General features: G+C 42.1%; 1 protein-coding gene across 4 annotated transcripts in view; it reads right to left on the bottom strand.

Annotated features, from left to right (window-relative positions):
• sfmbt2 (Scm like with four mbt domains 2) overlaps positions 1–23,015 on the bottom strand; it is a 226,853-nt gene that overhangs the window by 51,660 nt on the left and 152,178 nt on the right. For all 4 annotated transcript variants that reach the window (XM_063072736.1, XM_063072738.1, XM_063072739.1 and 1 more), the window contains 3 exons: positions 4,207–4,320; positions 3,678–3,720; positions 1,219–1,280 (listed from right to left, as the gene is read on the bottom strand). In XM_063072736.1, the coding sequence (XP_062928806.1) occupies positions 1,219–1,280; positions 3,678–3,720; positions 4,207–4,320 (219 nt within the window). The remainder of the gene's footprint in view (positions 1–1,218; positions 1,281–3,677; positions 3,721–4,206; positions 4,321–23,015) is intronic.

Genomic DNA, 23,015 nt, shown 5'->3' with positions numbered 1-23,015 from the left:
CATCTGATCTAGGAGAGAACAGATTCCCGTTGAAGATGGCGCTACTGAAAGTGAGTGACAGCTTACTGGTAGTTCAAAAGGCAAGGAATTCGACGAAAACATTATCAGTAACACCTTTTCTGAGGTAAATTGTGTTAAACTATCCCCACAAACAATGAAGAGGCAGGCGAAGGCGAAGCCGATTTGAGGAATGAACTATGCTGGTGCGTTGCAAAATCACACAGATGGAGTTGGAGTGAGCAACTCGGAGAGGAGGTGTCAAGGCAGAGGAATTTCGATACACAAGTGAGAGTCTGGATTGCTCTAAGCACTGAGCCAACTTGGAGGGGTTGAGAATGGCTTCCCACTGGGTGGTGGGGTCTAGGTTCGGACTGTTTTGCTGCAGTGGGGCCCAGGTCCTAATGTGAGGCACGATCCGCTGTTTGGACAATTTAAATACCAGCTCAGATAGATTGGAAAGGCAGGGTTTTGGGACTGGAGGCGAGGGCCAATTTTGCCCGCTCTCCTGCGATGTGTAGTCTTCTCTCCACGGCGCTGAGGCTGTGAGACTGCCCTGGCTGCTGTGCTTCATTGTCTGCGAGCTTTGCAGTGACCCGCCCCGCTAGTACGATGAACTGAGACCAAGGCTTGGACCTATTCCAGACTGCTCCAGGGATTCCAATCCATGGACTCAATTTGGTTCAGCATGCTGTTGCTCCCTTCAATTGCTTGCATGGTTTGTGTTTATTTTCCTCTTTCTCTGTGCATTAGGTGTTGGTCTTTATTTTTTTTTAAAATTGGATTCTTTCAGGTTTCTTGCTTTGCAGCTGCATCTCAAGGTTGTATAATTAATACATTCTTTGATAATAAATGTACTTTGAATTTGAATTTAAACTCCTTACAGATAGTGACTGGAATCAATCCTGGATCGGTGATCGTTGGTACTGTAAAGTGTTTGCTCTAACTGCTATACTAACGTGCTGACCCTATCCTATCCAGTCTCTTATCATCACTCAGGCCCTCCTGTCCTCTTGAAAGCTTAATGGGCAGGTGCTTTTTTTCAAACTTTCCTCAGTCTGCCTGCTGCTGAGAAGACTTTGAGTGTCTTCTCATTCAGTTCCTATCCCCATAGGATAGTTTCGTGTAAATTGTCACCATCATTGCCCTGTCCAAGTCGGCAACTGAGCCCCTAAGGTCATAGCAGAACTTATAAAGAATTATAAAGACTTGTAAGCTCACCTGGTTCTGTTGCAACAGCATATGAGTCATGAAGGATTTTCTCAACAGGTGTGGAATGGAGCCTAATATTAGAAATAAAATCAGTAAAAGGCAGCAGTTATAGTTCGAACTATTCATATCCATTCCACAAAACAAGTCCCATTGTTCTACAACAGTTTAAAGTAATCATCTCTTTACAGTTGATCTATCTCATAGATTTTCTGCTACCCACATTTGGTTAAAATTACTCCTTTAACATTGTGTTCTGAAACTTTATTTTGGGATGTCATTATAAGTTATCAATATTTTGTAAGGCTAAATGCAACTCAAAAATGGAATCAAAGTTAAAAACTTTGGTTATGATCAATAAACATCGGACAGCATAATACAGATTGAAGCATCCCTGAACTTGTGGCCACTGTAGAACTCAAATGATCCCAAATGAAAGTACTGGTTTTGCAGGACTTTTCTCAGCTTTAGTGAAAACACCATGGCAGCCTCATTATTTACCAGTAATTGTTTTACGCAACAGATAAGCAGGAAGCACTTTTGTGCCCGTTTTTAAAAAAAATCAATGAATAAAAACCATCCTTATTCAGTGGATTAGTTTTTATTTAATTTATAGGAATCTAATGAACCTGGAACTTTCAAGAAAATTAGGCTGAACAAGGTTTGTATTTGATTTATTTTCACAAGGATTGCTTTACGTATTAAAAATAAATGGGACTGCTACAATGCTGAATGCCTTGTGTATTTAGCCTCCACTGTTTGACGGGTCCCAGTCAAATCACTGTCTCTTATCTTCAAAAGGCAGGGCCTCAAAAAGGCAGAATTGATCGCTCAGGACCTCACCATCTAGAACATATCCTCTTCTCATTACTACCATCAGGGAGGAGGTACAAGAGCCTGAAGACACACATTCAATGCTTTAGGAACAGTTTCTACCCCTCCGCCAGCACGGAATGGTCCATGAACTCATGAACACTACCTCACATTTGTGCTCTCTTTCACATTACGTATTTATTTTTAAATATATTATATTTATTATTGCAACTATTATAGCAATTATTCATACATTAAAACAAATTTCACGACATACTGTATGGCAGAGATAATCATCCTAATTCTGAATCTGACAACACCCCTGAATCTATGGGGGCTTGCTCTGGGAGACCTCCTTCAAACTGCTCAACTACAGAGCCAAAAACTTGGTTGGTTTACCAGCATCCAACAGCAGATACATTCTGCAACAACATGCTGGCAATAGGCACTACACGTGGAATATTGCCATTAGATCTGACATGGGAAATGGCAGATCCACCCACTTATAGACGAAAGAAAATGCTCAGCAAACTTCTGGAGTTGGGTGATTCGGATAACTATGGAGCATTCATGGTACATTTCAGGAAACACCAGCTGCCATACATGCTGAATTAAACAAAAGAGCACTAATGTACCGTCCAATTTCAAGGCAGACACATGTTGCGCAACATTAGTCATGCAGCTAATCGTGATATTAGAAGATCAGCAACATAAAAGTAATCAAAAGCATCACTAAAATGATTCAAATTTTTCAGCCACTGTAATAAACCATTGATTTGACAGAAGTGGATTCATATTATGGAACAGAGTGGGTTTATAAGTAATGAACAGAAGAGATTCTGCAGATTCTGGAAGTCAGGAGCAACACACATACAAAATTCTGTGGGACCTCAGCAGGTCAGGCAGCATCTATGGAGGGGAATACATAGTGGACGTTTTGGGCATCAAGAATGGATAGGAAGTGGGGGGGGAAGGAGGGAGGGAGGGAGGGAGGGAGAGAGGGAGGGGAGAGGGAGAGAGAGGGAGGGGGAGAGGGAGAGAGAGGGAGGGGAGAGAGAGAGAGGGAGGGAGGGGGAGGGAGAGAGAGAGGGAGGGAGGGGGAGGGAGAGAGAGGGAGGGAGGGGGAGGGAGAGAGAGAGGGAGGGAGGGGAGAGAGAGAGGGAGGGAGGGGGAGAGAGAGAGGGAGGGAGGGGGAGAGAGAGAGAGGGAGGGAGGGGGAGAGAGAGAGGGAGGGGGGAGGGAGAGGGAATCTAGAAGTTGATATTTGAAGCGAGGTGAGGGTGAAGGTGGTGGGTGGGAGAAGGGGATGAAGTTAGGAGGTGAGAAGTGGCAGGCTAAAGAAGGAATCTGATAGGAGAGGACAACGGGAATGGACAGTATATTTTACAGGATTGTAGAAAAGTTTGAAAAATGGTATTGTCAATTGATATTAAGCTCACTAGTATTTTCTAGGACAAATACCCAAATGCAGACAGTGAAATTGATAATAAGATAAAACTGCTGGAAGAACTCAGCAGGTCACCTTGATCGTCAACAGTTTGAGAAAGATTCTGCATCAGGACCCAGTGACAGTCAAGCTCGGCACACTATTACAACATGCAGGTCCTCATTAGAATAGTCTTTAACAGTATCACGTGACAATTTTAGTCTTAACTCACTGTTTCTCTGGTTGCACTACAGCAATTTTCTTCTGTTTCTGACCTATAAGTTAGAAAAAAAGAAAGATTATTTCTCAGGCAGACTTAATTCTTTGAATTGGAGATTGTTCTCACAACCCAATGATGGACAAGATAAAGACGGGCAATTTCTCTTTAAGTGAGTGAAGCTCATTCTCAGCAGTAGCATAAAAGTGCCAATGATTTTACGATCCCATCTAAGCGCACCATTTTACTTCAAATGACAATGACAATATTGTCAGTGGTTCAACAAACACACTTAAAATTCCAGCCTGTCTATGGAGACATGCATGCCAGTCTAAACCTTGTTCATACTCTGTAAAGTCTGGAAGTCAATACTTGGATCTGGCTTTCTGAAGGACTTGCCTTATTTCCCCATGTAAGCTCACCAATCAATCCCATAAGCTTAATCCATCTTAAACTTCCTAGCAAACACTCAAAAATCCACTATTCAAGTACACCGAACATTTAATTTGACCTGAATAATGGGTACTTCATCAATGATACTTACAGACTGAACGACATGGTGGGGTTAGGGGATAGCCATTTGCTTCACACCAACCAACTGGAAAAATATCCATTGATTCTACATCAACAATGTATTCCGGGATAGATTTCTTTGAATCTGAAATACAGAAAAGTAATTTTTTAAAAATGAGTAACTCTCACAAAATGCTGGAGGAACTCAGGTCAGGCAGCATCTATGGAAAAGAATGAAGAGACGACATTTCAGATGATACCCTTCAGCAGGACTGGAAAGGGGGAAGAAGCCAAAATAAGAAGGTGCGGAGGAGGGGGGAGATGACAAGCTAGGGGGCGAGGGGGAAAGTCTGTGGTTGGGGGAGGAGGGATGAAGTGAGAAACTGGGAGGTGACAGATGGAAAAGGTGAAGAAGGAGGAATCTGAGAGAAGATAGTGAACCACTGGGGAAATGGAAGGAGGAGGGGCACCAGAGGGAGATGATAGCTAGATGAGGACAAGAGAATAGGTAAAGGGGGAGTCAGGACAAGGAATGGAAAAAGACAGAGGGGGAAGCATGATGAAATTACTGTAAGATAAATCTATGTTCATGCTGTCAGGTTGGAGGCAACTCAGAAGGACTAATATGACTGATCATAAAAAAGAATCACTTGCACCTCTCAATCTTATTGTCCTGCCTTCTCCCCATAAACTTTGATACCCATACTAATCAAGAACCTATCATCTTCCACTTCAAATATACCCGAAGACCTTGAGCAGTTTTGGGTCTTTTAACTGAGAAAGGATGTGCTGGAATTGAAAAGGTCCAGAGGAGATTCATGAGAATGATCCAGCGAATTAAAGGGTTAATGTATGAGGAGCATTTGATGTCTTTGGGGGTGTACTCACTGGAGTTTAGAAGAATGAGGGAGAGATCTCACTGAGTCCTATAGAATACTGAAAGGCCTAGATAGAATGGATGTGGACTTACGACCAGACGGTACAGCCTCAGAATACAAGTATGTCCCTTTAGAACAGAGATGTAGAAGAATTTCTTCAGGCAGATGGTGGTGAAATCATGGGATTCACTGCCACAGATGGCTGTGGAGGCCAAGACATTGGGTTAGTCGTGGAGAGGAGGTCACAAAACAAACTGTCATCCATTATGGAGAATCAGGCACATCCTTTCCATGACCTACCGGAAAAAGCAGCAGAGCACCCTTCTGAACAGGCTCAATCAGCTCAGCTGTCACAAGGACTGTTGCAGAAAATCTTCCCTACCAAGTGCTATGAGCATATACAACATGTTATATGAACATGAGCATAGTTCATCTCTGTGCAACAAGAGAACACACATCATAGTACAATCGTCTGTTTTATTATTTCATATATTAATATTGCACATTGGTAAAGTATTATTCTGCATATTATTCTATACTTTATTAATTATATTTATTATTTATTATTATTGCTAGGTGTGTGTTTTTATATGTTGCTGCTGTAACAAAATAATTTCCCACTCGGGATTAAATTAAATTAAATTAAAGGCATCCGTTAGTCTTGCGAGACCATGGATCTGTGCCTGGAAAGTCTTCACTCTCCAGGGCACAGGCCTGGACAAGTTTGTATGGAAGACCGGCAGTTGCCCATGCTGCAAGTCTCGCCTCTCCACAACACCGATGTTGTCCAAGGGAAGGGCATTAGGACCCATACAGCTTGGCACTAGTGTCGTCGCAGAGCAATGTGTGATTAAGTGCCTTGCTCAAGGGCACAACACGTTCCCTCGGCTGGGGCTCGAACTCACAATCTTCAGGTAGCCAGTCCAATGCCTTAACCACTTGGCCACTCAGGATTAATAAAGTACTTACTATTATTATATTTAAAGCAGAAGTTGATAGATCCTTGATTAGTTTGGGTGTCAAAGGTAATGGGGAGAAGACAGAAGATTGGCTTTGCAGGGCAGAATAAATTAGTTTTCATCGAATGGCGGAGCAGTTTCAATGCACTGAATAGCCTAATTTGGCTCCTATGACTTACGTTTTCAGTTTTTTTTCCTAAAAAATGAAATAAGAGGTTGATTATATAGTCAGATGCAGAAACGTGCAATCAGTGAACAGTTTCAGTTTCATTAGCACCTCCACAGATAAAGAAATCGTGCATACTCTTGCACATAGAAAGATTTTCTTTGCTTTTAAATGCCAAGGAATACTGGCACTGCAGTTGCACAGGTACCAACTATCTCCAACAGGAGGAAGTCTAAGCACATTTCCTTCAAATATGCTGAACATCAAATCTGCAACATCCAGGCAACCACGACTAAGGAGAAACTTAACAAGCCACACACGTGATGAATGCACTAAGGCAAACGAGAAACCAGATTCTGTGGTAGGTGACTCACCACCTAACTCACAATGCCTGCTCACCATCTTTTAAATGGTGGTATGTTGCCTCCCAGGTGCCAGGGTCTGTGATGTCTCAGATTGCGTCCACGGCATTCTAAAGGGGCAGGGTGAACGGGCTGAAGTTCCGGAGGGTTTAAACTAATTTGGCAGGGGTTGGAAACTGGAATTATACGGCTGAGGATGGAGCAGTTGGTATACAGATGCAGTGTGCAGTGAGACTGTGGAGGAAGGATGGGCAGGCCACAGGACACAATTGCAGTCAGTGGGACGAGTTAACAGTGTAACGGGGACCAAAATCAAAAAGGGTGATAATACATAATTGAAAGCGATATATTTAAGTGCATGCAGTATAAGGAATAAGACAGATGATCTTGTTGCACTGTTAGAGATTGGCAGGTATGATATTGTGGGCAACTCCAAGTCATCGCTGAAAGACCATAGATGGGAGCTTAACATCCAAGGATACACATGGTATTGAATGTACGGGCATGTACACAGACAGTGGTGGGGTAGATCTATTGGTAAAAGATGAAATCAAATCCTTAGAAAGAGGTGACATAGAATTGGAAGATGTAGAACCCTTGTGGGTAGAGTTAAGAAACCGCAAGAGTTAAAAGACCCTGATGCAAATTACATACAGGCCTCGAAAAAGTAGCAAAGAAGTGGGCCAGAAATTGCAATGGGAGATAGAAAAAGCATGTAAAACATCAATGTTGTGATAATCATGGGGGATTTCTAAATGCAGATAGATTGGAAAAAGCTGGCTGGTGCTCGATCCCAAGAAAGGGAATTTGTAGTATGTCTACGAGATGGATTTTTAGAGCAGCTTGTGGTTGAGGTCACTAGGGGAACAGCATTTCTGGATTGGGTGTTGTGTAATGAACCAGATTTGATTAGGAGCTTAAGGTAAAGGAGTCCTTCATCCTAGAATTTACCCTGCAATTTGAGAAGGAGAAGCTAAAATCAGATGTATCAGTATAACAGTGGGGAAAAGGAAATTATAGAGGCATGAGAAAGGAGCTGGCCAAAAGTTGATTGGAAGGGGGCACTAGCAGGGACAGCGGCAGTACTGTAATGGCTGCTGTTTCGGGGTGAAACTTGAAAGTCATTGGAAAAATCCATCCCAAAGATGAAGTATTTTTATAAAGGGATGATGGGGCAACTGTAGCTGACAAATGAAGTCAAAGACAGCATGCAAGTAAAAGAGAAGACATATAATATAGCAAAAAATAGTGGGGAGGTAGAGGATTTTAAAAAGCAACAGAAGGCAACTAAAAAAAAAAGAAAAGATGAAATATGAGGGTAATCTAGTCAATAATAAAGGAGGATACAAAATTTTTTTCAGATATATAAAGAGTGAAAGAGACAAGAATGGATATCAAACTGCTGGAAAATGACACTCGAGAGGTAGTAATGAGGGAGGAAGAAATGGTGCATGAACTTAATGAGTATGTTGTTTCAGTCTTCACTGTGGAAGACACCAACAGAATGACAGAAATGCAAGATGTCAGAGTATCGTTGCTATTTCTAAGAGAAAGTGTTTGGGAAGTTGAAAAATTTGAAGGAAGCCAAGTCAGCTGGACCAGATGTACTACACCCTAGGGTTCTGAGAGAAATGGCTGTCGAGATTGTAGAAGCATTTGCAATGATCTTTAAAGAATCACTAGATTCTGGTATAGAATAATTATTAAGGATGAGGTTTCGGGGTATTTGGAGGCACATGATAAAAAGGGCTAAGGTCCGAATGGTTTTCTAAAGGCAAAATCCTGCTCAGCAAAGCTGTTGGAATTCATTGAGATAACAGGCATGACAGGCAAAGGAGTGTCATTGGATGTCGTTTATTTGGATTTTCAGATGGCCTTTGACAAGGAGCAACACGAGGCTGCTTAACAAAATAAGAGCCCTTGGTATAATGGGAGAGGTACTAGAATGGATAGAAGATTGACCGACTGGCAGGAAGCAGAGTAGGAATAAAGGGGGCCTTTTCTGGTTGGCTGCAGGTGACAAGTGGTTTGCAGTTTGAGTTGTTGGTAAGGAAGGTAAATGCAATGTCAGAATTCACTTCAAGAGGACAAGAATACAAAAACAAGGATGTAATGTTGAGGCTTTATAAGGCATTGGTCAATCTGGACTTGGAGTATTATGACCAGCTTTGGGCTGCTTATCAAAGGAAGGATGTGCTGGCATTTGAGAGAGTCCAGAGGATGTTCAGAAGAATTATCCCAGGAATAAAAGGGTTAACATATGAGCAGCCTTTGATGGTTCTGGGCCTGTACTCATCAGAGTTCAGACGAATGGGTGGTGGTGGGGGGGGGGGGGAGTGTTCATTCAAACCCATTGAATATTGAAAGGTCTGGACTGAGTGGATGTAGAAAAGATATTTCCTATAGCGAGGGAGTCCTGAACCAGAGGTAACAGCCTCGGAATCATTGGCCAATGCGTATATTTAAGGCAGAGGTAGATAGGTTCTTGATTAATCTGGGTCTCAAAGGTTACTGGGTGAATGCAGGAGAATGGGGTTGAGAGGGATAATTTGGCTCCTAGGTCTTATGGTCTAAATGAGAGTCAGGAATGATCCATGATATTTTCCACTTCAGCAATACACAAAATGCTAGAGGAACTCAGTAGGTCAGGCAGCATCTCTGAAGGGACTAGGCAGTCAAAGTTTTGGTTTGAGACCCTTCATCTGGACTGAAAGATAGTGGGGAAAATAGCCTGATTCACCGACTGTCCATTTCCCACAGGTCAGGCTGTCTGACCTGACTGCTTCCAGAACCCTGTGTGTTTTTCTGGATCCCAGCATCTCTCAAGTCTCCAATATTTTCCAATTGCATGAATGAATGTGCCTTTAACACATATCCTGGAAAAAAACAATTCACTTGATTGTCACCACATTTACCACCTCAAAGCAACCACTCTCTCCACCACAGAGAAAGGAGCTACCACGATGTACTCTCGCAACTTGCCAAGATGTTGACAATTCTTCCTAACCCCACAACTTCTACCATCTAGATAGATAAAAATGCAACAGGAACACCATCACCTGCACATCCTTGTCAACTCCCACATCATCGTAACAGGAAACAAATCACCATTCCTTCACTGTCATGCAGAAAAGATTACTGGTAGTTGGACTATAGGATAGGCTAGGACTTTTTTCCATGGAGCGTAGGAGGCTGATGGGTGATATTATAAAGGTATATAAAATCATATGGCTCACAGATAAGGCAAATGCTCACAGCCCATTTTCAAGAGTAGAGCAATTTCCATCTAGAGAGCATAGGATTACGGTGAGGGGGAAAGATTTAAAAGGGATCTAAAGGGCAGCTTCTTCCCACAAAGGGTGGTGTTTATGTGGAGCAATCTGTCAGAGGAAGTGGTAGAGATGGATCCAATTACAGTGTTGAAAAATACACCTGGATCAGCATATGAATGGGGAAGGTTTACAAGGAGATTGGCCAAATATGAGGGAATGGGACCAGTTCAAGCATGCGCAAGCTGGGCTGAATGGCTTGTTTCTGTACCGTACAAATCTATGATCTCAATAATCACTCTGTTACTTTCCAAACTACAAGAAACACAAATACACACCATGGAATATCTACATACTTCCTCCTGGGCTGGTTTCTTCAGTAATGTTTTAAAAAATCCATATGTGCTGGAGGGGAAAGATCCAACATCCGACAAAATTTCCTTTGAATCCACACAAGGAAATTCAGGGCTATATCAAGGCTATTTACAATATTAAATTTGCTGTCAGTTATTATTTTTGTAGTCGACTAAATACTTGGGAGTTAAAACTATGCTAGTTATACTGGAATATAAAAGAAAAGCTTCGTAAATAGTGTATGAAGTTTGAACATAGCAATTTTATCTTTTTGTGCAAGCTATCATTTATTGACCACATACATCAGCGTCGGCATTGTGCCTTCAGGATTTATTCCTCTTCATGTGAAAAAACATTTGAGGCTAGATGGGTTTTCATTGAAGTTTCAGAAATGGCACTTTATTATTTCCACTCACAATAAATATAGAAAGAACATTTATAGCAAATGATTTTAAATAGATCCAGTGAGGAATAGCTTTCATTTGTTTCTGAATTGTCATGTAAAATATATTTTCTGGATATCCTTCAAGTCTTTTAGTTTTCATTTGCAGTCAAATTCAGGGGACTTTTTTTTTGATTATTAAAAAAAATCTGACAAGACTGCATCAACTGTCAGTCTCAATATAGTCAAATTAAATTTAAAGTGGCAAATAATAACATGCATATTTCAAAATCTATTAATTGTAGAAATCTCCTCTGCCTATTAGGGTACTACTGTTAGGCCCATGACCAGTTCATCCGACAACAACTTGGGTCGGTCAGTAGTCTGTTGAAGCTCTTTAAAAACAAATATAAATTCTACAAAGTTGACATTTATTGCTGGCATGGGATCTTATCCATTTTCAAAAAAATAAGACGTTATATTTTCCCCGAGTAGTCCTTTGGGGGCTTTTCTTCAGCTTTTAAATCAGTTAAAAGTAAAATAATCCAAGATTTATTTATGCAATAATAAACATTTTCAGTGTTTCTGATATCATGTACAAAAACATATGATTTGAGATTCTTTATCACAAGCGAACTGAAGAAATAATTTAGTAACCGACTGTCTCGGTACGGCAGCCCCAGGCTCTTGAATCTATTAATGTCATCAGGAAGATTGCTTTAGTTCAACTCTAACCTGTTCTGCCTGGCTCCACTGCATCTAACTTTCCCTTACACCTCATCCCATACCTTACCTCACAGGGTGCTGAAACTTAAATTTTGCTACCTCTGAGATCATATATTGTAATTTATTCCAAGCTTACCCTCCTGCTCCATGCTCTAAAAATCTGAGATCATTAAGTCCTACTCGCCATAAGACATGACTAGAATTAAGCTATTCGGCCCATTGAGTCTGCTCCGTCGTTCCAATATGGCTGATTATATGTCAAAACCCAGTTTGCCTGCCTTATCCCTGTATCTTTTGACACCCTTATTAATCAAGTACCTATCAACTTCCCAATGACCTATACCCAACGACTTGGTCTCCACAGTCGTCTATGACAATGAGTTCCACAGATTCATCACCCTCTGGCTAAAGTTGTTTCTCAACTCTGTTCTAAAGGGACATCATTGTATTCTGAGAGCGGGAGTTTGTAGGATGGGAGACAATATGGTGAAGTGGGGTTTAAAGATCAGCGAATCCTGTGAGTGTGGCGGAAGGGTGCAGAACGTTGAACACGTTCTGCGCCACTGCCCACTCTCACCTGATTTAGCTGACACTGACCTGCTCAACATCAACCAAACAACACTAGAGTGGCTGGCTGTCTGGTGTGACAAGATATGATGATGATTGTATTCTGAGGCTGTGTCCTCTAGTCCTAAACTCGCCCACTCTCCACGTCCACCCTATGATATTATGATTCTAGTGGCTGTACTTTTGGCAGCTGGGCCTTCAGATGCCAAGGCCTTAAACACTCGAGCTCCCGCAACGTTTCTGCCTCTCTACTTCTCTTTCCTCCTTTAAGATGGTCTCTGACACCTCACTTTGCTCACGTACGTGCATTATTAACAAGTCTTTACGGATCAAGGGCACCCACGATAATACACCCATGAAGTCCTTCGATAGAGTAGCTTTATTTGTCGCATGTACATCAAAACATTCAGTGAAATGAACCATTTGCGTCAATGACCAACAGTACTGGAAGGTGCTGGGGGCAGCCTACAAGTGTCACCATGCTTTCAGGGCCAACATGGCATGCCCACAACTTACTACCCATATGCCTTTGAAATGTATATGAGGAGGAAATTGGAGCGCCAGGTGGAGACCTATGCAGTCACGGGAAGAACACATGAACTCCTTACAGGCAGAAACAAAAACTGAACCCTGATCACTGGCACTATAAACTATTAAGCTAAAACACAGATGCAAAACAATTAACAAATGAGCAACACTTTATACACCTGGGGCATTCAACAAAACTGCTCAAAAATTAAACTTGTCTACATTGCATTAAGAAATATTTAAAATTCTGCCCACCAATTTTCCCTATGTATGATATTAGTCTGATTTCAACAATATTAGTAAGAAAAAGATCTGATTACATGTATATCACACACTTACAGGGTAATGATATTTATATTAAATGAAATTGTTTTTTTCATATATATTTGAAAGCCCCCTCCCACCTATTTTTCTTTGTATGGAAGAATATTTAATGAATTATTTCCAGAAGACATTTCAGAGATTCATCAACAGATGACCGTCAGAATCAAGAACAAATCACTAAATTGCAAAGATGCAATACATCTTGAACAATTACCACAGTACTGTCAAGAGTACCACTGCATCCATACAAAACATTGATTTTGAAAGGTTGTCTTCTCAAATACTGTTGATATTTAAATCACACCACCCCCCAAAGCACAAAATGACAATTGAGAATTCAGATGCAGTCAGTGACTACTTTGATTAATAAAAAATAATAAACATTATTGGTATGCAATCTTAGAACTAATATTTGCTTACATTTTGGCTCTTTAAAATCTCTGGCCATTCCTTAATTTGCTTGGTTAGTTCTCAGTCAAAATCTCTTGCATATTGCACAGTTAGTGCCAGGTCAACTTGATCGACAAGCCTGGCTCCCATCCCGGTACCCCAGGCCCATATGGAAAGCTCTGAGGACAATTAGCTTTTCCCCTCATATGTCTGCTCTTCCTTTTGCAGCAAGGTTTTTCACCAGGCTTGTGGAAGAAAAAGTGAGTTTACAAAAAGGACAAAGCTGGTTAAATGTGTGGATCCCAACCTCGTTCTAATTAAATGATTCCTCTCCCTCTTGAAGGCAGCCCGACTACCTACAACTTCCAATAAATCTATCGAATCCAAACATGAATGGGCGTAGAGTGTCACGAAAACTATTTTAAAATTTGTTCTGTGTTCCTTTCTCACTCAGTTCAGGGCATTTGTATACACATTTGCAAACAACAGGAGGCATTGCACTTGTGTCAAACCACAATAAAACACTTTATTAGAACCAGCACAAATGCAATACAGAAAAAAAAATGTCTACATTAGTAGCAGTACAGAAATCAAAACAATACATCCATAAATGAACTGCCTGTGGAACGCTGACAGACTTTCACACAGCCCCTGGTCTCTCCAATTCAACATCTTTTAACTCTCTCTACGTACTTGTCCCTATCTTCTTTAACTCTTAGCACTAGCAATGGTCATGACCTCGCCCATGACAAAACTCTCCTTCACACAAAGAAAGTGCCCCTTTTTATACCCTTCAAAATCCATTACAAGTACTTTCTCATGCATTTGGTACCTGCACACATACACAAAGATCTCACTTTTCCCAGACAAACAAGTTTTTCACCATTATCCATTATCATGGCTGCAGACTTGTACTCCCTTAAATTTCTCAAAACAATCCCACTCCAAGCACCCACCATCTTGTCTCACAGACTTCCATTTTATTTTAGCATATACCAAGGAGGAACCACAGTTAACTCTTTCCATACAGGTTACAGTCAAATTATATAGGTTTCCCCCGCCATCCGAAGGTAGAGCATTCCTATGAAACGGTTCATAAGCCGAAATGTCGTAAAGTGAAGAAGCAATTACCATTTATTTACATGGGAAAATTTTGTGAGCATTCGCAGATCCAAAAATAACCTACCAAATCATGCCAAATAACACACAAAACCTAAATTAACAGTAACATATAGTAAAAGCAGGAATGATATGATAAATACACAGCCTATATAAAGTAGAAATACTTTTCCACAATCATTACTGAACTGTTCTCCGTAGCGAAAGTCTCACGCAAGCACTCTCCAGTAACTTTTAAGCTATGAAGCTGCCAAATCATACCAAATAACACGTAAAAATGCACAGCCTATATAAAGTAGAAATAATGTATGTACAGTGTAGTATCACTTACAGGAATCGGGAAGACAGCGAGCACACTGATGATGGTGTGTTAGACTGAGTCGTCGCATGTTGGGTGGTGCAGTGGCCCCCACCCTCCAGGCCGCCGAGCGATACACTGCCGCAAAGCATACAGGGGTGCAACAGTAGCCGGGAGGCACACAGTATATCTTTAAGAAAAAAGCTGAAATAAACAAGCTAATTAATTAGGTGCCGCCAGGCAGGTAATTGTCGGCCCAGATCAGTGCCGATTTCCGATTACGTCGTCTCTGATCTGGGCCGACAATTACGTGTCGGCGGCACCTAATTAATTAGCATGTTTATTTCGGCTTTTTTCTTAAAGATGTGCTGTGTGCCACCCGGCTACCGTTGCATTCTCCGCGAATCGGTGTCTGTCCGTAGCCTGGAGGTTGTGGTGGTAGGACACTGGGGTGTCATCTCATCGTCGTCTGTTTCCATTAGAGCAGGCAGCTCATCTTCTCCTATGACTGTCCGCCTCGATGTCGGAGGTCGAGGTTCGTCGTCTGCTGTGGCTGATGTGGAAGGCTTGCTTGACTGCTGAGCCTCGCGCATTTTTCTATCACACAGTTCTTTGTAAGGACTCAAACCATCCTGCAAATATCCCCTAAACCGACATATCCTTTCAAAATTAAAGTCGTATTTTATCATTACTCATTCGGTATTGATTGTTATCCTTTTTTCTTCCAATTGCATCAGCTCTTCATCTGTCAGTTCTTGGTCATGGGATGCCAAAACCTCTTCAACATCATGTTCGTCAGCTTCCACAAGCCAAACTCACTTTGTCCTTACTTGGTTCACCACGATCGAAACGCTTAATTATGTCTAGTTTTATGCTAAGTGTAACACCCTTACGAGCTCTTTTAGGCTTTTCAGATACCATAGAACTCATCTTACAAACGGCTGCTCACAGGCTCGTGTTTAAGCAATGCCGGCGAGAATCCGGGGAGAGCGGCTGCTTGGGGCACGCGCTGCCTTTTATCGCGCACTGCTTTTTCTTTCTTAACAGTGAGGTTTCGTAAAGCGAACGTTCGAAAAGCGGGGGACACCTGTATACTTTACCTTTTAGCAGATCTTATAACACCTGCTTTATTCTTACCTCTGAATGTCTTCCTTGATATGGAATCCACAGCTCCAAAAATGACTCAATTCTATTCTGAATTCTATTCTATTCTATTCAGTTAACCGTTATAAAAAAGCCTAAGGTTTGATCTTGTGGTTTACATATATATGATTGATCTTGTTTACATCACGATATTATTTATTGAGATTAGCAGTTTAGATTCATCCTCTGATGTCCAATCTACTTCTTAGAATTCCTATTTCAGGATCTCAAGAGTTAAGCATGCTACGCAATCGAGTTACACATTAAGCCTCTGTGATTTGTGAAATCTAGGGGCATAGAATTCCCTGGGATAACCGGAGCATTCAGACACCATTAAGCTTGTTGGATAGTGCAGGCTGAAACATACCGACATTCCAGGCACATGCTGGCCCATGCTCCTGATCCTCACTCCTCCTAACCCCAGCTCTAGCCACATACAGACTATTGATATATTATTATTCCGCATTCAATCACAGGGCAAACACAACATGCCACACTCCACGAGAGGGCTCTGGAAAAATGTGTTACACTGAGCAATTTCCCCAAGTAATACACATTAGCACCCAGTATTATGACTTATTACCCAAGGATACCTTTGTGTACACTGTCTTTAGTTACCTCCATCTTAATATTCTCAGACATTAAGTCAGCAGATCCAATATACATGGACTGGAACACATTTAGAGAGGTGGCTTCCTCTACAACCAGCACATTGACACTGGGCCTGTACTTGCTGGGAGTTTAGAAGAATGAAGGGGGGATCTCATTGAAACCTATTGAATAATGCAAGGCGCAGTTAGAATGGATGTGGAGAGGATGCTTCAGTGTGGGAGTCTAGGATGAGAGCAGGCACAGCCTCAGAATGGAGGAACATCTATTATTTAACAGAGATGAGGAGGAATTTATTTAGCCAGGGGGAGGTGAATCTGCGGAATTCATGCCAAGTTAGTGGGTATATTTAAAGTGGAGGTTGAAAAGTTCTTGATCAGTCAAGGCATCAAAGTTTATGGGGAAAAGGCAGGAGAATGGGACTGAGAGGGATAATAAATCAGCCATGATGAAATGGTGGAGTAGACTCAATGGGTCAGGGTTAGGGTTTGGCTCCCCCATGTCTTGTGGTCTTACTAACATTCATGAATATGTGGAAGTTTTGACTGGCTATATAGAGAAGTACATTGAGGACTTCACTATTGTTAAACAGGTCTCTGTGAGGGCAAATCAGAAGCCGTAGCTGACATAAGGATTAAGTGAATGGAAATCTGCAGACGCTGGAATTTCAAACAACACACATCAAAGTTGCTGGTGAATGCAGCAGGCCAGGCAGCATCTCTAGGAAGAGGTACAGTCGACGTTTCAGGCCAAGACCCTTCGTCAGGACTAACTGAAAGAAGAGCTAGTAAGGTATTTGAAAGTGGGAGGGGGAGGGGGAGGGGGAGATCCGAAATGACAGGAGAAGACAGGAGGGGGAGGGATGGAGCCAAGAGCTGGACAGTTCATTGGCAAAAGGGATATGAGAGGATCATGGGACAGGAGGCCCAGGGAGAAGAAAAAGGGGGAGGAGGGGAGAAAAGCCCAGAGGATGGGCAAGGGGTATAGTCAGAGGGACAGAGAGAGAAAGAGAGAGAAAAAGAATGTGTGTATAAAAATAAATAACAGATGGGGTACGAGGGGGAGGTGGGGCATTAGTGGAAGTTTGAGAAGTCAATGTTCATGCCATCAGGTTGGAGGCTACCCAAACGGAATATAAGGTGTTGTTCCTCCAACCTGAGTGTGGCTTCATCTTTACAGTAGAGGAGGCCGTGGATAGACATATCAGAATGGGAATGGGACGTGGAATTAAAATGTGTGGCCACTGGGAGATCCTGCTTTCTTTGGCGGACAGAGGGTAGGTGTTCAGCGAAACAATCTCCCAGTCTGCGTCGGGTCTCACCAATATATAGAAGGCCATATTGGGAGCACCGGACGCAGTATATCACCCCAGCCGACTCACAAGTGAAGTGTTGCCTTACCTGGAAGGACTGTTTGGGGCCCTGAATGGTGGTAAGGGAGGAAGTGTAAGGGCATGTGCAGCACTTGTTCCACTTACAAGGATAAGTGCCAGGAGGGAGATCAGTGGGGAGGGATGGGGGGGGACAAATAGACAAGGGAGTCGTGTAGGGAGCAATCTCTGTGGAAAGCGGAGGGGGGGGGAGATGTGCTTAGTGGTGGGATCCCATTGGAGGTGGCGGAAGTTACGGAGAATAATATGTTGGACCGAGGCTGGTGGGGTGGTAGGTGAGGACCAGGGGAACCCTGTTCCTAGTGGGGTGGTGGGAGGATGGAGTGAGAGCAGATGTGCGTGAAATGGGGGAGATGCATTTGAGAGCAGAGTTGATGGTGGAGGAAGGGAAGCCCCTTTCTTTAAAAAAGGAGGACATCTCCCTCGTCCTGGAATGAAAAGCCTTATCCTGAGAGCAGATGCGGCAGAGACGGAGGAATTGCGAGAAGGGGATGGCATTTTTGCAAGAGACAGGGTGAGAAGAGGAATAGTCCAGATAGCTGTGAGAGTCAGTAGGCTAATAGTAGACATCAGTAGATAAGCTGTCTCCAGAGATAGAGACAGAAAGATCTAGAAAGGGGAGGGAGGTGTCAGAAATGGACCAGGTAAACTTGAGGGCAGGGTGAAAGTTGGAGGCAAAGTTAATGAAGTCAACCAGCTCAGCATGCGTGCAGGAAGCAGCGCCAATGCAGTCGTCGATGTAGCGAAGGAAAAGTGGGGGACAGATACCAGAATAGGTTTGGAACATAGACTGTTCCACAAAGCCAACAAAAAGGCAGGCATAGCTAGGACCCATATGGGTGCCCATAGCTACACCTTTAGTTTGGAGGAAGTGGGAGGAGCCAAAGGAGAAATTATTAAGAGTAAGGACTAATTCCGCTAGACGGAGCAGAGTGGTGGCAGAGGGGAACTGATTAGGTCTGGAATCCAAAAAGAAGCGGAGAGCTTTGAGATCTTCCTGATGGGGGATGGAAGTATATAGGGACTGGACATCCATGGTGAAAATAAAGCGGTGGGGGCTAGGGAACTTAAAATCATTGAAAAGTTTAAGAGCATGTCACGAACATAGGTAGGAAGGGATTGAACAAGGGGGGATAAAACTGTGTCGAGGTATGCAGAAATGAGTTCGGTGGGGCAGGAGCAAGCCGAGACAATGGGTCTGCCAGGACAGGCAGGTTTGTGGATCTTGGGTAGGAAGTAGAAACAGGAAGTGCGGGGTGTGGGAACTATAAGGTTGGTAGCAGTGGATGGAAGATCCCCTGAGCGAATAAAGTCGGTGATAGTGTAGGAGACAATGGCCTGGTGCTCCTTAGTGAGGTCACGATCGAGGGGTAAATAAGAGGAGGTATCTGTCCCTCTCACTATACCCCTTGCCCATCCTCTGTGTTCCCCCCCTTTTCTTTCTCCCTAGGCCTCCTGTCCCATGATCCTCTCATATCCCTTTTGCCTATCAACTGTCCAGCCCTTGGTTCCATCTCTCCCCCTCCTGTCTTCCCCTATCATTTTGGATCTCCCCCTCCTCCCCCTTTCAAATCTCTTACTAACTCTTCTTTCAGTTAGTCCTGACGAAGGGTCTCGGCCCGAAACGTCCACTGTACCTCTTCCTAGAGATGCTGCCTGGCCTGCTGCGTTCACCAGCAACTTTGATGTGTGTTGCTTTAAGTGAATGTGAGTGTTTTTATAAGTTACACTTTCAGTGTTGATATTTTTCAACCTTCAGCATAGATGGCAAAATGACTGTTAAAAATCTACCTGAACACCTTGTTCAAGTGGCCAAACACAATTATCAATTAATAATTATTTCCTTTCTCACCTTGGAGCCAGGTGAATGACGCCAACAGAAAACGATCAATTTTGAGATAGAGTGCAGAATAGGGCCTTCTGGCCCAACGAGCTGCACTGTCCAGCAACCCGTCTATTTAACCCTTGCCTGACCAAAGGGACAATTTACAATGACCAATTAACCTACTAACCAGTCCAAACTTGGACTGTGAGGGGGAAACCACTTGCAATCATGGGGAAAACATACAAACCCAGTACTGCAGCACAGTGTAATGTAATAATAATTACAATAAATAAAAATTTGGGATCTTGGAGCAAATAAACGGGTTCAGATTACAGATCTTTACAGCTCCTAAACCGAGAACACCTCATCTATCATACCCATCGCATATGAATGAGGCTACTTTTAGCATTCTACTTTTAGAATTTGGAGGAAGTGAATTGATCTCTCAGCAGAAAAGACAAAGAGCAAACGAAATGCAGCACAAGCTGTTTAACTTGAATTGTGAGCACTATACCAGTGAAATAAAAGGGAGCACCATCAATTGGACATTAATGCTTTGTTCTCCCACCCTCTACAGGGATATGTTACAATAAAAAGCATATAGATAACCCACTTAATGCTTGTAAGTCAGTACGCTTCACAGTGCTAGATGACTTATCCTTCTGAAAGTTTGACTCAGGGTTACAAAATAGCAAGTGATCAAATGGTATGTGAATTTTTAAAATGTACTTAAGCATCATCTACACATCCATAGATGATGACAGATATAAATTCTCTTACTTCTTGGAAGATATTTCCAAGCACTTTTTAATACTGTCTTCCTTGCAAGAGAAAGAAGGTGTTTGCTATATAATGGATAATAAGATATACATATAGATAGAGATATATACAGATAGATAGATTTAAAATCAAATTTTCATGGAAAGATGACTTTAGACATGCCTTTCTTGAGAAATGCAACTTTTTAAAGAGCAATATGTATATATTTTATAAGTAGAATAATTTTTATTATTAATTGCAATGCACTTCCAATGTTATTCTTTCAACTTTGTTTATTTATAAGAGAGTATAATACTATTTTAAATATTTAGCAACTCTATTGATCAAATTAGTACAAAGACAGCAAACAAATCAGAAACTACATTACAATTTATTTAAAAGTTGCTTGAATACTTAAAAACCTGTCAATTCTGGCGATCTGAAACAAAAACGAAAAATAGTGGAATCTTTCAGCAAGTAACTCATTTTCTCCATCTATACCAGAATTATCCATATATCCAGTAATACAACCCAGCTTGACACACGACTTTGTTATTAGCAACACAAAGACAGAACTATAATTATCTAACATTAACCCATTTGACCTAGCCTTGTACTGTCAGAGACAGTCCCTTTGTCCCACCCTTTCTTCTTCCTCATCTTCTCCACAAGACAACAGACCATAAGATACAGGAGCAGAATTAGAACATTTGGCTCGTTGAGTCCACTCCGCCATTTCATCATGGCTGATCCATTTCCCCCTCAGCCCCAATCCCCTGCCTTCTATTGTACCCTGTCATGCCCTGACTAATCAAGATTCTATCAACCTCTGCCTTAAATATACCCAATGACTGCCTCCACAGCTGCCTGTGGCAATGAATTCTATAGATTCACTAGTCTCTGGCTGAAGAAATTCCTCATCTCCATTCTAAAGGGATGTCTCTCTATTCTGAGGCTGTGGACGTGAACTCACCCACCATAGGAAACATCCTCACCACATCCACTCTTTCAAGACCTTTCACTGTTTGATAGGTTTCAATGAGGTCACCCTATGTTCTTCTGATGATCCACCAAATGCTCTTCATATGACAAGCCTTTCAATCCTGGAATTATTTTTGTGAGCTTCCTCTGAACACCTTCCAATGGCAGCCACATCTTTTCTTAGATAAGGAGCCCAAAACTACTTTCAATACTCCAAGTAAGGTGCCACCAGTACCTTATAAAGTCTCAACATTATATCCTTGCTTTTATATTCCAGTCTTCTTGAAATGAATGCTAACACTGCATTTGCCTTCCTCACCACCGACTGAACCCGCAACTTAACATTTAGGGAATCCTGCACGAGGATTCCCAAGTCCCTTTACATCTCCAATTTTTGAATTTTCTCTCCATTTAGAAAATATTCTATGCTTGTTTCTTCTACCAAAGTGTATGACTATACCCGTCCCAACAATGTATTCCACCTGCCACTTCTTTGCCCATTCTCCCATTCTGTCTAAGTCTGTTTGTAGCCTCTTTCCTTTCTCAGCACCACTGCCCCTCCATTTATCTTCGTATCATCCACAAATTTGGTTTACAATGCCATTAATTTCATCATTGACATACAACGTAAAAAGAAGTCCCAACACAGACAATTGTGGAACACCACTGTCACTGGCAACCAACCAGAAAAGGCTCCCTTTATACACACTCTTTGTCTCCTGCCAATCAGCCAATGCTCTATCTATGCCAGTACTTTTCCTAAACACCATGGGCTTTTAACTTGTTAAGCTGCCTCATGTGTAGCACCTTGTCAATGTCTTCTGAAAATCCAAGTACACAACATCCACCGATTCTCCTTTGTCTATCCTACTTGCAATTCTTTCAAGAAATCACAACAGATTTGTCAGTCAAGACTTTCCCTTGAAGAAACCATGCTGACTACGGCCTTCATTATCATGTGCCTCCAACCACCCCAAAACCACTTCCTTAACAATCAACTCCAACATCTTCCTGACCACTCAGACTAGCTAGTCTATATTTTCATTTTTCTGCCCCTCTCCCTTCTTTAGAAGTGGAGTGGATTTTACAATTTTCCAGTTCTTCGGAACTAAGCCAGAATCTGTTGATTCTTGAAAGATCAACACTAAAGCCTCCCCAATTTCTTCAGCCAACTCTTTCAGAACCTTGTGCTGTAGACCATCTGGTCAGGGTGACTTATCTACTTTCAGACCTTTCTGTTTCTCAAGCATCCTCTCCCTAGAATATCCTCTAGCCCCTGACATTCAAACTTCTGGCATACTGCTATTGTCTTCCACAATGAAGAATGATGCAAAATACTTATTCAATTCGTGCACCATTTCCTTGTCTCCCATTACTACCTTTCCAGCAGTCCAATACCCACCATTGCCTCTCTTTTACACTTTATATATCTGAAGAAACCTTTGGTATCCTCTTTAATATTATTGGCTTGCTTACCTTAGTACTCTGTCTTTTCCTTCTTTATGACTTTTTTGTTGCTTTCTATTGGTTTTTAAAAATTTCTCAATCCGCTTAACTTTCCATTTAATTTTGGTCTATTATATGTCCTCCCTTTAGCTTTTATGTAACATACATCAAAGTTGCTGGTGAACGCAGCAGGCCAAGCAGCATCTATAGGAAGAGGCGCAGTCGACGTTTCAGGCCGAGACCCTTCGTCAGGACTAACTGAAGGAAGAGTGAGTAAGGGATTTGAAAGCTGGAGGGGGAGGGGGAGATCCAAAATGATAGGAGAAGACAGGAGGGGGAGGGATAGAGCCGAGAGCTGGACAGAT

The sequence above is a fragment of the Mobula hypostoma genome, chromosome 20, assembly GCF_963921235.1.
Source record: "Mobula hypostoma chromosome 20, sMobHyp1.1, whole genome shotgun sequence".
In the NCBI taxonomy this organism is placed as follows: Eukaryota; Metazoa; Chordata; class Chondrichthyes; order Myliobatiformes; family Myliobatidae; genus Mobula; species Mobula hypostoma.
This window is presented reverse-complemented; position numbering and strand designations above follow the sequence as displayed.